Genomic DNA, 17483 nt, shown 5'->3' with positions numbered 1-17483 from the left:
AGTGCCAAACTAGAAAACTTCCGACAAAACCGATATTTTAAACGAACCGTCTACAACATGTTTAACTAATTCCAATTCATAAAACTGACAACATTCATGTTAACAATTGTCCTATTCCAAATCGGGTCAACAGTCAGCCGGCTTTAGATGGGTCGTTCCCAGCTTTCAACTTTAAACTGTTCCTGACGAAATCCGACAACTCCGCCGCAGCAGCACGTCCCAGCTTCACACAGCTGAAGTACTCATCCACTAATACAATACAAGTAATGAGATTGATAAATTAATACAAATAAATCGCATATTTAAATAACATTAATCGACTTCATAGAAGGCAAGTGTGCGCGCGCTCAAAAGGTACCTGCCATTACGCCATGGGTGAGGGACGTAACAATACCGTGCTCCATCGCCTCACCTCCTGGTCTTTTTGAACCATCCGGAAGAACAGATGTTATCGAGTTGGGAAAGACCAAATATATAAATGCCTTCATATTCTGCAAGTGAAGCCAAATGTTACTAAAAAGTTGTGTTGCATTAATAAAGTTAAAATATATATACTAGAACATTGGGGAAATATAAAAAAAAAATCCTTATATGCTTTCACTAGAGTAAACTTCCGTTTTGCTCCCTGTGGTTTGGCCACTTTAACGGTTTTGCTCCAAACCTTTAAAAATAGCCATTTTACTCCCTGATGTTTCGGTTTTTTGCCAGTTTGCTCCCCGCCTCTAACTCCATTCAAATTGTTTGTTTTTCCATTTTGCTCCCTGCAGGGAGCAAACTGGCAACAAAACCAAAACATCAGGGAGTAAAATGGCTATTTTTAAAGGTTTGGGGCAAAACCGTTAAAGTGACCAAACCACAGGGAGCAAAACGGAAGTTTACTCTTTCACATTTTTGCATGAATATTTGACGAAAAGATCCTTCCCAGCAGAAATTTGATGATAAATAATCCGAACCAATTTAAAATGAAAAATACTTCACCTTTCTTGCAAAAAGCCCATTAATTAATTTTTCCAAGAACAAATAATTTAACTTAGAGTAAATTACAAAAAATCATCCTTTATGTTTGTCACTTATTGCAAAATGTGTCATTTATCTTCAATAATTACAGAAAACGTACTAGATGTTTGCAAACCCTTGCAAGTTATGTCCTTTAGCCCTAACTCAGTTAATTTTTGTGGTTAAATCTGACCAAGTGGACCCTACATGAGGGTATTTTGGTCATTTTACTCTCATCTGGGGGTCCATTTAGTCAGATTTAACCACAAAAATACCCTCATGTGGGGTCCATTTGGTCAGATTTAACCACAAAAATTAACTGAGTTAGGGCTAAAGGACATAACTTGCAAGGGTTTGCAAACATCGAGTACGGTTTTCTGTAATTATTGAAGACAAAGGACACAGTTTGCAATAAGTGACATACATAAAGGTTCTTTATGTAATTTATTAAAGGACGATTTTTGCAATTTACTCTTTAACTTATCATCATTTACAAGACAAAAAAGGCATTTTCGTTACAGATTTAGAGTTAAAATATTTATTCATGAAAAAAAATCTAAAAATTACGCTAACCTGTTCTTCTAACTTACTGGGGTCAAGAACAATATGTCCACTTTCAGCTACACTACAGCATATTGCAACTACAAAAACCAGTACAACCATTTAATATGAATTTAATAAGGAAAAATTACAAGTTATGTCCTTTATCTTTATACCACTTTTCATGCGGTGTCCTTTTTAACGAATGTTGACAGGCGGTGTCCTTTACTAGGTATTTTGTTGCAAGTTTAGTCCTTTACACCTAACCCAGTTAAAAAACCCTGTTAATTGATGGGTGTAAAGGACTAAACTTGCAACAAAATACCTAGGTAAAGGACTAAACTTGCAACAAAATACCTAGTAAAGGACATCGCCTGTCAACAATTAACAGGGTTTTTTAACTGGGTTGGGTGTAAAGGACTAAACTTGCAACAAAATACCTAGTAAAGGACACCGCCTGTTAACATTCGTTAAAAAGGACACCGCCTGAAAAGTGGTATAAAGATAAAGGACAAAACTTGTAATTTTTCCATTTAATAAAGCTATAAAACTGGGTTGTAAGTTTTAATATTTTATCGTACCCGCAAGATGCTTTAAAGGAATACCAGCATCCACAAGAGCAGAACAGGCTGCGTTTATTGCACATGGAAGAAGCTAAAGAAATATAAGTCAAGAAACACCACAAACACTTCAAAATAAATTAAAAATTTAGAACATGTTTATAGTTAAAAGGATACAGCACCATCATCATTGACAACCTGAACATAAACGATAATAATCATACGGGGCATAAATTTCAAGAAATAAAAAACAGAAACCAACGATGAAAGCAAGCAAGCATAAATTGCGAGAAAATAAAAATCAGAAAGTATATACATTTATAGATATCGAGAGCTTTAAGATATACAATAGATGAGCGATACTAACTAATACAATAAACTGAAACAAACATGACGCTCTGCGTTACATACTAACCACAATACACACACACACACACACACACACACACACACACACATATATATATATAGAGGGTTAGGTTAACATACAAATACCCTTATCGTACATTACGTACGCTACAATCTCAGCCGTCAGATCATCTTCCCGCATCGAAAATCGCATGTTTTTTTGTAACAATTTCTCATGTTGGTTTTTTAACATGCGATTTCATCAAAATTATCACATGCGAAATTGTTACAAAAAAACAGCATGCTATTTCATCAAAAATTATCACATGCGAAATTGTTAAAAAAAACATGCGATTTCATCAAAAATTATCACGTGCGAAATTGTTACAAAAAAACAACATGTGATTTCAATGCGGGAAGATGATCTGAAGGCTGAGATTGTAGCGTACGTAATGTACGATAAGGAATATTGTACAGTACACTTTCTCTCTCTCTCTATATATATATAGAGAAAGTATAATGTACTTCAAGGCTTAACCTACATTAACATACATGACAAAAAATATAACGTGCGTTATTATCATATAACGTGCGTGATTATAGTCCCATGCGTGATTATGTGGTCCCATGCATGATTATGTGGTCCCATGCGTGATTATGTGGTCCCATGCGTGATTATACCCCTGATCCAACGGTTACCATTGTCTCCTACGTGATGTATGATAAGGCTTTTTGTATGTTAACCTTACTCTATATATATATATATATACATATATATAAAGCATCACAAATTTTAATTAGAAAATTGTGAGAATTTCATGAGCTCGTGTACTTGGTGCATTTTAGATACAGTGAGAAAAAAAGGAGGCATTTATGCGGTTACATAACCACCTTACATATCATAGTCAAACCAATTTTATGTACCAAAGGGTTCGTAGCCAACTGGTATCAAGGTTTGTTGTAAAGGCGTTCATCTCCAAGTGGTTGAGGGTAGGGATGAGAAATTTTGAACCGAATACCAGTACCATACCAATATTGTACCGGACTAGTACCATACCAATATTGTACCGGACTGTACCATACTAGTACTGACTTAACATATACGGTACGATATTCGGTTTTTAATTTAGCTCAATTCGGTATCGGTACTATGCGGTGCAGTATCGGTTCAGGACTTTTAATGGTACCATACCATATTGTACCGGACAGTACCATACTAGTACTGACTTAACATATACGGTACGATATTCGGTTTTTAATTTAGCTCAATTCGGTATCGGTACTATGCGGTGCAGTATCGGTTCAGGACTTTTAATGGTACCATACCAATATTGTACCGGACAGTACCATACTAGTACTGACTTAACATATACGGTACGATATTCGGTTTTTAATTTAGCTCAATTCGGTATCGGTACTATGCGGTGCAGTATCGGTTCAGGACTTTTAATGGTACCATACCATATCGGTGCAGTACCGATGGAAGATATACGATACGGGATTCGGTTTTGGTTTTAGCTTAATTTCGGTATCGGTACTATGCGTTATGGTACTAGTTTGGTACGTGTACGGGTGCCAATCGCATCCCTAGTTGAGGGGTCTAGTCCCATAGTGGACATTTAGGAGTAGGTTTAAAAAGTGTGTTACAATTAACCGTCGTAAAAAAAATTAAAAAAAAAATATTAAGTGGAGAATCACATGCACACTTTGTACATTATACTTCTAGGTACACGCGTGCATAAAGTAGTTCTCGTCTTAAACTCGGTTACGTATCAAACGCACCCCTATATAAACAAGGAATTAAGAATCAACATACCTGAATGACAATCGACGTTGTTGTATTAGGATGAACATTCAAAAGGCAGATACTTTGCAACGTCTTCTTTAGTACCATTTCGTATTCCCTCTCTTGTTTCCCTAATCAATCAAACCAATCCCAGTTAAGTACTTAGTTAAAAAAAATTAACGCCGTGAAAAAAAAACAAGAGTAAATTACAAAAATCGTCCTTTATGTATGTCACCTATTGCAAATTGTGTCCTTTGTCTTTAATAATTACAGAAAACGTACTCGATGTTTGCAAACCCTTGCAAGTTATGTCCTTTAGCCCTAACTCAGTTAATTTTTGTGGTTAAATCTGACCAAATGGACCCCACATGACGGTATTTTTGTGGTTAAATCTGACCAAATGGACCCCACATGAGAGTAAAATGACCAAAATACCCTCATGCGGGGTCCATTTGGTCAGATTTAACCACAAAAATTAACTGAGTTAGGGCTAAAGGACATAACTTGCAAGGGTTTGCAAACATCAAGTACGTTTTCTGTAATTATTGAAGACAAAAGACACAGTTTGCAATAAGTGACATGCATAAAGGACGATTTTTGTAATACACTCAAAAAATAATAATAATAATAATATAATAAAAAAAAAAAAAACTCACCACTCTGCCCTGTTTTTGGCTTCCAAATGACTTCAATGCAAGCTTTTTCAGGATTCTCGTTTTTCTTCGTTCCAGCTTTTGGTCCATAAACAGCAGCAATCACCTTTGTCTCACCTGATACGATAAAATAACGACATGTGATTTTGAATTCAACTCGTTTTTCAATTCAAAGTTATTCTATATTAATATAGATTTTGAACAGAATCATTTCATACCCGCATGCATTAATATAATCATTGGGGAAAATGTAAATCCGTTTTGTTTAACCATTTGACCCGTTTCCGTTCTATTTTCTTTATTTTACCCGTTTGACTTAAACCATAACCCTCACTAAAAGCCGCTCATGAGCTACTCGAAATCAACTCGCTAAAAGCTCGAATCAAACAAAGCTTAAACGAGCCCTTGCCTAAAAATAAGCTCGTTTAACAAACCTAACCCGAGCCCGAGACTTCACTTATCGAGCTAAAAGTAGGCTCACGAGTAAAGTTTTTAATAATATAAAATGTATACTTACATAATATCATATATATACACACACATTAATGGCATAAATAGCTAAATAATATATATTATGTTATAATAAAAAAGTGAAAGTGCACTAATTTTAACGTTATTTTACTAATTTCGTGAGAATAACGTTAAAAGAGGGGGATGGTTAATCATGCATCATGTGGTGGCGCTGATAGCCGAAAGACAAGGGGGTACATGCACTAATCGGCAATTGTCTCAATTGTTGAGTGTTATGTGCCTTATGTCCAAGGCTTGATGCAAAACTACTATCGAGCCGGGGGCCTCACTGGAAGCAGCCTCTCTATTCCTACGGGGTAGAGGTAAGACTGTCTACATCTTACCCTCCTCAGACCCTACCTTTACCCTCCTCAAACCCTACCTTTGCGTTGCTATTGGTGGGATTTACTGAGTATGATGATGATACTTACATAATATCATATATATATATATATATATATATATACACACACACATTTAAACTCATTCCAAAACAAGAACCCTAGTTGTAACATTTACAAGTTTATAAATCTTATGAAATTGAAATCAAATTGAAGTACCTTGAGCCCAGCTAGCAGAGCCATGAGCCCGATGAAGTACGCCTCGAGTACAAACCACCGGTCTCCGTTGATTCGCGGTCCGCCCGTCTGCTCTATCAACTTCCATAATCTTTGCAAAATGGGTATCTGTATCAACCAGATTAATGTTTACTACAGCAAGAACCATAATGGCATTTTTGTAAATAATGATTAATAATCAACTTATATAAAATTGGGATCATGGGTTTAGTGTTTTTGACTAATAATAATCAAAAGTTAAAGATATAACTATTGAATTGAGTAACAAAATCTCATACGCAGTGAATTGATTGAACAAGAAATTAAAGAAAGAAACCCTAGAAATTGATTAATTGGGGTTTCTGAAATTCGAAGAAACTAACCTGTGAATCGGTTTGTTTGTTGCAGATAATCGATTTCTGATTGACGGAGAGGAAATTAGGGCTTTGTTTCTCTGTTCTTTTACGGTTCTGGTGTGCCAAACACACCCTAGGGTTTAGGGTTTATGCTATAAAATGTGTTTTTTTTTCTTTCAATTAAATTTCGTATTTTTTGAGTTATTTATAAGGTAAAACCGAGTATAGATTATACTGTGTACGGTTGTTGTTGTATTATTTTATTATTTGTAAAATTTATAAAATAATATAATGTAAAATTTGTTGTATAATAAAGCCGATGTATGATTTCTTTGGTCCTTCTTGGAAACACCTTTGGGAAAGAAGTTTCCCACGCATTAGAACGTTCTATGTGGACTCGAGCTTGGGAGTGTGCTAGATGAAGTCGCTGCATTTGCCTGATGGGTTATGAGAAAGTCGGAGGAGATGCGGTGAAAGTGGGTGCAGGAATATCGGCCTTTTCGTGCGGTAAATACTTGTCGGATTCTTTCTATTGTGCATGCCGCTCTGTCCAGCCTTAAAGTTTAAAGGCGTTTATTTGGTCGTATTTGTTATGTTATTTTATAATTAAGTAATAGTGAAAGAAGATATTTTTTAAAAAATGATGAGTTTACTACTTTATTATAAAAAGCGGATTGTCATGTTTTTGTAAAAATACAAATTACTTCATTTCAAAAATGTGTTAATAATGAGAAATCAGGGAAAATAACACTACCAAGAGCATTCACATCCTATTCATCGTCTTCATCTATGTAATTAAACTAAAAATCACTATTTTTCTCTCTTCTTTTCATGTAAATAATATTTTTTACCCTTATTGTTACCTTATTTCTCTCCTCTATTTACAAACACTTTCACTAAAAATATTAAAAAAATTATAGGGGTGAACAATGTCTTTTCATATTTACAGATGAACATTTTCTCTTCCTTCACCCACAATCCCTCGTAACCACTATTTATAATATGGTGTAGCCTCTCAAAGAATTTGGTGAACAAGATGTGAATGCTCTAATATCGTTTGTTGGCATCCTCTGGATGAATCAAAAATATATTGAGTTGATGGCTTAACTTTCTATATCTTTGTAAAGAGATATTACGCCCCAAACCCATTCATAGGTTGTGGTTGATGAGATGGGTCATTGGCATCATCATTGTTGACCTAATGTCATCTACTCCATTAACATTATTCTCATTGATCAACTACTAACCCTCAATTTATTAGCTGATTTGAACTCGAAATACACTTAAATAAATAAAGATCATGAGTAACGCCTTTATTACTTTGTTGTCAACTTGTCGTTCTCACTAAAATCAACTCCTTCCTATCCTCCACATTCCCTATAAATTAGCTTTGCTTTTGGTGGTGGTGGCTTACATTGTGTTCTTCCATCGGGTTTCAATATCCTACATTAGATCTTATATTATATCCTACATTCTATCCAGCATATTTACAAACTTTGGGCCACAATCTTGGGCCTCGTATATTCTATCCTACATTATTTACAAACTTTGGGCCACAATCTTGGGCCTCATATTGCCCCACGTTTTTTACACAATTTGAGCCACCCCATTAATCTTGGATCAGGGTGGATCCTCTCAATTGATTTTTTGAGAGAGAGAGAGAAAATTGGATGTTTGTTTTCTGTTTGCTTTAAGCTAAACTAGTAATAAGATCTGTGACAACGCATTAGTTCAAGCGTTATGTGATGTATTAACCATATAAAAACGCAAGTTTTTGACGTATCTGGTAGAACTCAATGTATCTTATAGTTGCATTGCGATTGGATCAAAATAACGCAAATCGAATTTATATCGTACAACCATAACGTATTATACGTGACCCGACTAACTCAAATTTACATCGTCAAGCCAAAAACTCTCGAGAGGTTAAAGTGGCATTTACAAAGTTCATAAAAAGTTAAGTGGTTAAAAATTGCATTTCCTAAACTTAAGGGCTAATAAAGGGTAAGAAACTATAACAAAGTTGGGGGCTGAAAAAAAAAACTACCACAAAGTTGGAGTGTCAAAAGAAAATTATTTGTAAAAGTACCACCGAATTTGTCTTTTAAGACATAGCTAGTAATAAGACCCGCACGTGTTGCGGCGCGGGTACATTGCAAATGTCGAACGGATTAGTCAAAGCGTTATGTGATGCGCTAACCTTATGAAAACACACGTTTTGACGTATCCGGTTGAACTCAACGTAACATATAGCTGCATTGAGATTGGCTCAAAACATAACACAAATCAAATTTATATCGTACAATCATAACGTATTATATGCGACCCGACTAACTTGAATTTATACCGTCGAGCCAAAAACTCTCGAGGGGTCAAAGTGACATTTTACAAAGTTTATAAAAAGTTATGTGGTTAAAAGTTACATTTCGTAGACTTAAGTGCTAAGAGAGGGTAATAATGAAGTTGGACAAAACTCGGGATAAAAAGAAACTATAACAAAGTTGAGAATATAAAGGATACTATCACAAAATGAAAAGGTAAAAAGCAAACAATTTGTTTTGTCGGTGGCTTTGGCCACCGACTTTCTACTTTAAGAGAGTATAAAACTTGAGTCTCCATTGGAAAACCCAAGTCTCCTACCACTAGGCCACAAGTGGGGGGATAATTAATATAGGTTAGTTAGCGGCATTTTGTTATTAGAGTTTGTTTAGATTTTTATATATCTATCTACTATAATAAAAGAAACTAACTTTTGAACACGTGTCATTCATTGAAGGTATTCTCAAATATATACTTATCTTATATTAACTAAATAAATAATAATATTAATATTAAATCTTATCATACTTTAATAAAATATTATCCTCAAATCTAAATTGTTAATTTAATATATTTTTAAAACAAATACCTCTCTTTCCTACTTATCTTATACTAAATATATAAATAATTAACTAATATTAAATGTTATCCTAATTTATTAAAAATATAACTTTTTTTATTATTTGGTATACAAAATTATATTTATTCAACTCGTAAAACGCGGAGTTTTTAAAAGATTTAACTTTTATTTTATTATTTATTATACAAAGTTACATTTATATAACCCATGTAATACACGAATTTTTTGAACATATAACTTTTTATCATTTGCTATGTAAAATTAGATTTATTCAACACGTGTAATACACGGGGATTTTAATGATATATTTTTTTATTATTTGTTAGATTTTTCAACCCGACTATACACGGGTTTTTTAAAAGATACGACGTTTTTAGTATTTTATATACAAAATTACATTTATTTAATCTGGGTATTTTATATACAAAATTACATTTATTTAAATCATCAAGTCATCACGTATACAAGCATGTTATAGGAATGTTCATGTGTTTAAGCAAAATGTTCATGTGTAAGTTTGTTGATAGATAAACATGTTACACCCCAAAAGTGGTAAAAGTAAAAAGGGGGAATACGAGTATACTCACGGTTTACAAGTCGTGACTTGAAGTTCCGAGAGCAAGTTGATGGATGAATTAGTTCGGAGCACCTTGTCCTTCTACACGAGGCAAACAAGGTGTGTGAGTTTGGCGTTTACGGAAGATTATAGATTCGTAGTTTTAAATTGTATAGAAAATAACATAAGTAAAATAGTCATCTTGTACACATAACCCTTGTTCTTGACACTATTAGAACTCGAAAGAGTTGGTATGATTTCATGGATTAAAAGGTCCATTAGAGTCGTAACAAGAGCGTGGTCATAGATAATGTAACATATTCTTGACAAGTAACTATTAAGTTATTATCAAGTTTAGTTACTTAGGTATATATGTATATAGAATAGCTTAAATATTATAGTTTACAAGTCTTACGATTCAAGCATGAGGTAGGAGATTAATGTCTCCATTTAGGTACCTCTTGGTGACATGGAGTTCATACATGAGGTAGGAAGAACAAGCTTCCATTTAGGCACCTCTATTGTTCACCACTACACTTGTTGTTATAAACAACAAGGAGGGTCATGAACATACAAGCATTAAGGAAGTAACATCAACTAATCTATGGAAAACATCAAGTAATGAGTGGATTCTCATGAAGGATAGCCCAAGCTAGTCGAACCATCACACATTCATCAAGTTTCATACTTGAACACTACTTGTGGGTAAAACCCTAATTAAAAACAGAAAGTTTATGAGGTTTTAACCTCTGATTTAGATGTCTCAACCATGTTTTTAAGCTTAACCAACCATAAGAGGGGTTGTAAGAATTAGGACATTGGCTTGAGTTGTGTTAAACACAAGTTGGATGAAGTTTGCATAAGATGTAACAAAACAGAAAGTTTTTGGTCAATTTCGGAGCAATTCCAGGTCTGATTTCTCCATGGAGAAGTCAAGGAATCAAACTCCATGATTAACCAAGCAAATAGGAAGAAGAATCAAGTGTTTTCATCAAGAAATGAGCAAGTTATACCAAGTTTAGTGCAAGTGTGTGAATCTGTCCGAAAATGCAGATTCTTGCTTGAATTTGAGAGTGTTTTGGTGAGATTTGAGAGTGGTGAAAGTGTCCAAGTGCTTGGAGGAGCTTGGGTATTTATAGGGAGGTGATTAGGGTTGTTTAGAGGTGATTACAAGAGCCAAAACACGGTTTAAACTCAAAAATCCCGCTCAAAATGGTGGCTGGTCGCCACCATCCAAGAGTTCTGCAGACACGAGCTTCACGCGGCCCGCCTGGGATATCCAGGCTAGTGGACGCGGGCCGCGCGCCACCTGGGTTCCGGCAATAAGTTTCATTTTTACACTTTTGGCCCCTATAGTTGTGTAGTTGATGCATTTAAGGGGTTTTCAGGGCCAATCTTGTTACAAAAGCATAGATTAGGTTATGATTAAGTATGAGGAGTATAACCCAAGAATAATAAAGCGTAATAGTATCAAATCAAGTGTCGTTCTTGTTCAAAACACGTTCAAAGTATAAGTTTAGTTTGATCACAAGTTTCACACATAGTTTCCAAGAATAATGATTAAACATTGATTGATTCACGAAGTTGAACATACGAGCAAAATTAGAGTGCGTACAACATTTACATAACAAAATACCAGTTCCATTAATGATCCAAGTCTCGATTTGATAAAGATTACAAGGAAAGGAAATGATTACAAGAATACAAGGTTTCCAAAAATAGAATTACGAACGAAACTTCCTATAAATGGAAAGTACAAAATAGCCGGGCGTTACAGTCTCCCCTCCTTTAGGAAATTTCGTCCCGAAATTTAGGAAGACGTAGGGAAAAGATGAGGATATTTCGACTTCATTTCACTTTCGAGCTCCCAAGTAAATTCAACGCCACGTTTTCCTTCCCATCGAACCTTGACAATAGGAATTCGACTGCGCCTCAATTGCTTGGTTCCTTGGTCCATGATTTCGACCGGTTTTTCTACAAAGTGAAGCGTTTCGTTGACTTGCAAGTCTTCGAGAGGAACGTGGAGTCCTTCGTCAACTAGACATTTCTTTAAGTTGGATACATGGAAGACAGGGTGTACATTGCTGAGTTCTTCGGGCAGGTCCAGTCTATACGCAACCTTGCCAATCCTCTCGAGAATTTTGAAAGGACCAACGTAGCGAGGTGCGAGTTTCCCTTTCTTGCCAAAACGAACCACGCCCTTCCAAGGGGATACCTTGAGAAGCACGAAGTCACCTGTCTCGAACTCCATAGGTTTGCGTCCCTTGTCAGCGTAACTCTTTTGTCGTTTCCTGGCTTTCAATAAGTTGTCTCGAACCTGTAAAATCTTGCCCGTCGTCTCTTGTATAAGCTCGGGACCGGTGATTTGGGCTTGACCAATCTCGTGCCAACAAATAGGTGAACGACACTTGCGACCATACAATGTTTTGAAAGGTGCCATTTGAATACTTGCTTGATAACTGTTATTGTACGAGAATTCGACCAAAGGCAAGTGTGAATCCCAGTTGCCACCAAAATCTATTACGCATGAGCGAAGCATATCCTCTAAGGTTTGGATAGTACGCTCGGTTTGACCGTCTGTCTGAGGATGGAAGGCAGTGCTAAGGTTGAGTTTAGTACCCATAGCAGATTGAAAAGTTTGCCAGAGACGAGACGTAAAACGAGCATCACGATCAGAAATGATGTCGATGGGAATACCATGACGACAGATTATCTCCTTCATGTAGACCTTAGCCAATTTCTCGACTTTGAAATCTTCACGAATAGGGAGGAAGTGAGCTGACTTGGTCAATCGATCAACGATTACCCAAATGCTGTCATGACCAGCAGTATTGCGAGGAAGCTTAGTGATAAAATCCATGGCAATGCTCTCCCACTTCCAAACAGGAATTTCTGGTTGTTCGAGCAAGCCAGAGGGACGCTGATGTTCAGCTTTCACTTTGGAACATGTGAGACATTTTGAGACGAAAGTGGCTATATCCTTCTTCATTCCAGGCCACCAATAGGATGTACGCATATCATGGTACATCTTTTCGGCACCAGGATGAATAGAATACTTCGTGTCATGGGCCTCCTTCATCAGGAATTTGCGAAGATCATCACGGTTAGGAATCCAGATACGATCGAGATAGTATAAAATACCATCAGATTTGGACACGAGACTCTTTTCAGCTCCACATTGCATCTCGTTGTAGAGGTTACCATCATTAACAGATGTATATTGAGCGTTACGTATGCGATTTTGAAGATCGTGAACGAGTTGGAAGCAACGGATACTTTTGACATGAGTTTTACGACTAAGAGCGTCGACTACTACATTCGCTTTACCTGGGTGGTATTTGATTTCGCAATCGTAGTCGTTTAACAATTCCACCCAACGACGTTGACGCATGTTTAGTTCCTTTTGGTTGAAGATGTGTTGAAGGCTCTTATGGTCGGTGAAGACCACACATTTAGTACCATAAGGTAGTGTCGCCAAATCTTCAATGCAAAAACGACTGCACCAAGTTCAAGGTCGTGGGTAGTATAGTTTTTCTCATGAATTTTGAGTTGTCTCGATGCGTAAGCGATAACCTTGTCATGTTGCATAAGGACACAACCAAGGCCAAGGTTTGAAGCGTCGCAATACACGACAAAATCATCGTTACCATCAGGAAGCGTTAGGATAGGAGCATTGCAAAGCATATCCTTGAGCGTTTGAAAAGATTCCTCTTGTTCGGGACCCCAAACAAAAGGTCTCTCTTTTTGAGTCAAGGAGGTCAAAGGAACAGCGATTTTTGAGAAGTTGGAGATAAAACGACGATAGTAACCAGCAAGACCAAGAAACGAGCGAATTTCAGACGGAGATTTAGGTGCGATCCAATTCTTCACGGCTTCGATTTTTGCGGGGTCAACGTGAATTCCAAGTTCGTTGACGGTGTGACCAAGGAATTGAACCTCTTTTAGCCAAAATTCACACTTGGAGAATTTGGTGTATAGACGTTCAGTACGAAGGAGTTCAAGGATAAGGTGCAAGTGTCGCTTATGCTCTTCTTGCGTCTTGGAATAGATGAGAATATCGTCGATGAACACGATCACAAAACGGTCCAAGTATGCTTTGCACACGCGGTTCATTAAATCCATGAATACAGCGGGTGCGTTGGTCAAACCAAAGGGCATGACCACGAATTCGTAATGACCATAACGTGTACGGAAGGCGGTCTTAGGTACATCTTCTTCGAGGACTCGAAGTTGATGATACCCAGAACGAAGATCGATCTTTGAAAAACAGGTTGCGCCTTGCAATTGATCGAAGAGGTCATCTATGCGAGGAAGAGGGTATCGGTTTTTGATGATAAGCTTGTTGAGCTCACGATAGTCAATACACATACGAAATGATCCATCTTTCTTTTTGACAAACAAAACGGGAGCGCCCCAAGGAGAGGTACTAGGTCGTATAAAGCCTTTGTCAAGAAGCTCTTGAAGTTGACTCGAGAGCTCTTGCATTTCAGAAGCTCTTGTAATACACGGGGATTTTAATGATATATATTATTTGGTAGATTTTTCAACCGTACTATACACGGGTTTTTTAAAAGATACGACGTTTTTAGTATTTTATATACAAAATTACATTTATTTAATCTGGGTATTTTATATACAAAATTACATTTATTTAAATCATCAAGTCATCACGTATACAAGCATGTTATAGGAATGTTCATGTGTTTAAGCAAAATGTTCATGTGTAAGTTTGTTGATAGATAAACATGTTACACCCCAAAAGTGGTAAAAGTAAAAAATGGGAATACGAGTATACTCACGGTTTACAAGTTGTGACTTGAAGTTCCGAGAGCAAGTTGATGGATGAATTAGTTCGGAGCACCTTGTCCTTCTACACGAGGCAAACAAGGTGTGTGAGTTTGGCGTTTACGGAAGATAATAGATTCGTAGTTTTAAATTGTATAGAAAATAACATAAGTAAAATAATCATCTTGTACACATAACCCTTGTTCTTGACACTATTAGAACTCGAAAGAGTTGGTATGATTTCATGGATTAAAAGGTCCATTAGAGTCGTAACAAGAGCGTGGTCATAGATGATGTAACATATTCTTGACAAGTAACTATTAAGTTATTATCAAGTTTAGTTACTTAGGTATATATGTATATAGAATAGCTTAAATATTATAGTTTACAAGTCTTACGATTCAAGCATGAGGTAGGAGATTAATGTCTCCATTTAGGTACCTCTTGGTGACATGGAGTTCATACATGAGGTAGGAAGAACAAGCTTCCATTTAGGCACCTCTATTGTTCACCACTACACTTGTTGTTATAAACAACAAGGAGGGTCATGAACATACAAGCATTAAGGAAGTAACATCAACTAATCTATGGAAAACATCAAGTAATGAGTGGATTCTCATGAAGGATAGCCCAAGCTAGTCGAACCATCACACATTCATCAAGTTTCATACTTGAACACTACTTGTGGGTAAAACCCTAATTAAAAACAGAAAGTTTATGAGGTTTTAACCTCTGATTTAGATGTCTCAACCATGTTTTTAAGCTTAACCAACCATAAGAGGGGTTGTAAGAATTAGGACATTGGCTTGAGTTGTGTTAAACACAAGTTGGATGAAGTTTGCATAAGATGTAACAAAACAGAAAGTTTTTGGTCAATTTCGGAGCAATTCCAGGTCTGATTTCTCCATGGAGAAGTCAAGGAATCAAACTCCATGATTAACCAAGCAAATAGGAAGAAGAATCAAGTGTTTTCATCAAGAAATGAGCAAGTTATACCAAGTTTAGTGCAAGTGTGTGAATCTGTCCGAAAATGCAGATTCTTGCTTGAATTTGAGAGTGTTTTGGTGAGATTTGAGAGTGGTGAAAGTGTCCAAGTGCTTGGAGGAGCTTGGGTATTTATAGGGAGGTGATTAGGGTTGTTTAGAGGTGATTACAAGAGCCAAAACACGGTTTAAACTCAAAAATCCCGCTCAAAATGGTGGCTGGTCGCGACCATCCAAGAGTTCTGCAGACACGAGCCTCACGCGGCCCGCCTGGGATATCCAGGCTAGTGGACCCGGGCCGCGCGCCACCTGGGTTCCGGCAATAAGTTTCATTTTTACACTTTTGGCCCCTATAGTTGTGTAGTTGATGCATTTAAGGGGTTTTAAGGGCCAATCTTGTTACAAAAGCATAGATTAGGTTATGATTAAGTATGAGGAGTATAACCCAAGAATAATAAAGCGTAATAGTATCAAATCAAGTGTCGTTCTTGTTCAAAACACGTTCAAAGTATAAGTTTAGTTTGATCACAAGTTTCACACATAGTTTCCAAGAATAATGATTAAACATTGATTGATTCACGAAGTTGAACATACGAGCAAAATTAGAGTGCGTACAACATTTACATAACAAAATACCAGTTCCATTAATGATCCAAGTCTCGATTTGATAAAGATTACAAGGAAAGGAAATGATTACAAGAATACAAGGTTTCCAAAAATAGAATTACGAACGAAACTTCCTATAAATGGAAAGTACAAAATAGCCGGGCGTTACAATTAATTAGTTGTGTTGCTCAAACAATTAGAGAAAAACAATAAGTAGATTATTTTGGGCTTTGCTTTGGGCTCTCGGGATTAATAGATAACCGGGTGGATTGGACTGTGATTAAATTGACTTGGGCTTCGATTATACACACACATGCTACTGATGTATTATGAATGGACTAATCATGATGAGTATATATTTAACTTTGGCATGTCATGAATACTTGAATTGGGCCGCATATGATCCAGGTTGTCTCTTAAAGTCATAATACCAATAGCTTAGTTTGATTGTGTTTGGGCTTAACTTGGGATAGGTTAGACTAGCAAAGTATTGGGTCGCACCTCTTTTCTGCTTATGTGGGTCGACAAGTTGTGGGCTGATTAGTAGGATTGTATAAACATAAACTGTTAGTGTTTGATAACATTGAATTAACGATTAGTTGATGGGGCTATAACTTGTTTGGGCCATACTAGACTATGCAATACAAATTAGGTGGGTTGAAACCTATTGTAAGTGGGCTGGCATGACAGCGGGCCGCCCCACAAGGTCATCGAGTCTGTTCAAGTTGGACTGAACACGTGTAAATATTGAGCCTGTAGTGTTTGTGATTAAAACTATATATGTGTGTGTATGTAAAACTGATCGTTATCGGTAACAATTCTAGGACGTGTTTGAGCAATCATTAAACAAGTAATTAATCTTGCCGAGCAAGCCAAAGGTGAGTTCACTACTCTTTTTCCAAGCATGCATCCCGGGGAGGGATATCGGGTAACGTTCCGGGGAGGAATGCTAGTTTATTGGGATGTTTGTTATTATTACTCAGTTTCTATCATATAAGACCCCTTACATCTACCGACAGTTGCCGAGGAGGCAACGAGGTTATTAGTTGATAGCGCTATTAGGTTTGGCACCCTCACACCGTACCGGGGAGGACGGGCGTGAACTAATTTCCTTAAAGCATGACCAATGTTTTGATAGAGACATTGGGGTTGGGCAAACACATCTTGTAGCCATTTCGGTAATCGAGTTAATAACAACATCAAATCAATTTGTGAAACTGTTCTATACATGTATCTGGTAACTAAACTCGGTAACAAAACTTTGAACTCACCAGCGTTGTCTGACACACTTGTTTGCATGCTTGTAGGTCGTTAGCTGTCTTGCATTGGAACTTGCTATCTGGAGTAG

At 36.7% G+C, this 17483-nt stretch overlaps 1 protein-coding gene across 1 annotated transcript; it reads right to left on the bottom strand.

The window, feature by feature from the left end:
* On the bottom strand, positions 1 to 6490 carry LOC110883506 (exosome complex exonuclease RRP46 homolog). The gene is made up of 9 exons (XM_022131240.2): positions 6334 to 6490; positions 5954 to 6079; positions 4887 to 5000; positions 4261 to 4361; positions 2274 to 2294; positions 2118 to 2190; positions 1570 to 1637; positions 359 to 491; positions 1 to 249 (listed from the first exon to the last, which is right to left on the bottom strand). Exons 2-9 carry the CDS (start codon positions 6057 to 6059, stop codon positions 134 to 136), a joined length of 732 nt encoding a protein of 243 aa, XP_021986932.1. The 5' UTR covers positions 6060 to 6079; positions 6334 to 6490; the 3' UTR covers positions 1 to 133.
* Positions 6491 to 17483: the final 10993 nt, after the last annotated feature.

Source organism: Helianthus annuus, chromosome 1 (assembly GCF_002127325.2).
Source record: "Helianthus annuus cultivar XRQ/B chromosome 1, HanXRQr2.0-SUNRISE, whole genome shotgun sequence".
Classification (NCBI taxonomy): Eukaryota; Viridiplantae; Streptophyta; class Magnoliopsida; order Asterales; family Asteraceae; genus Helianthus; species Helianthus annuus.
The sequence above is the reverse complement of the archived record's forward strand: the minus strand, read 5'-3'. Positions and strand labels throughout refer to the sequence as shown.

Bases quoted from the DNA above. Each gene is read 5' to 3' on its own strand.
- LOC110883506 (XM_022131240.2), bottom strand. From the start codon at position 6,059: ATGGAAGTTGATAGAGCAGACGGGCGGACCGCGAATCAACGGAGACCG. The intron at 4,362-4,886 runs GTGAGTTTTTTT...TTGATTGATTAG, and splicing joins GCCAAAAACAGGGCAGAGTG to GGAAACAAGAGAGGGAATAC. The intron at 2,191-2,273 runs GTATCCTTTTAA...ATATTTCTTTAG, and splicing joins TTGTCAATGATGATGGTGCT to CTTCTTCCATGTGCAATAAA.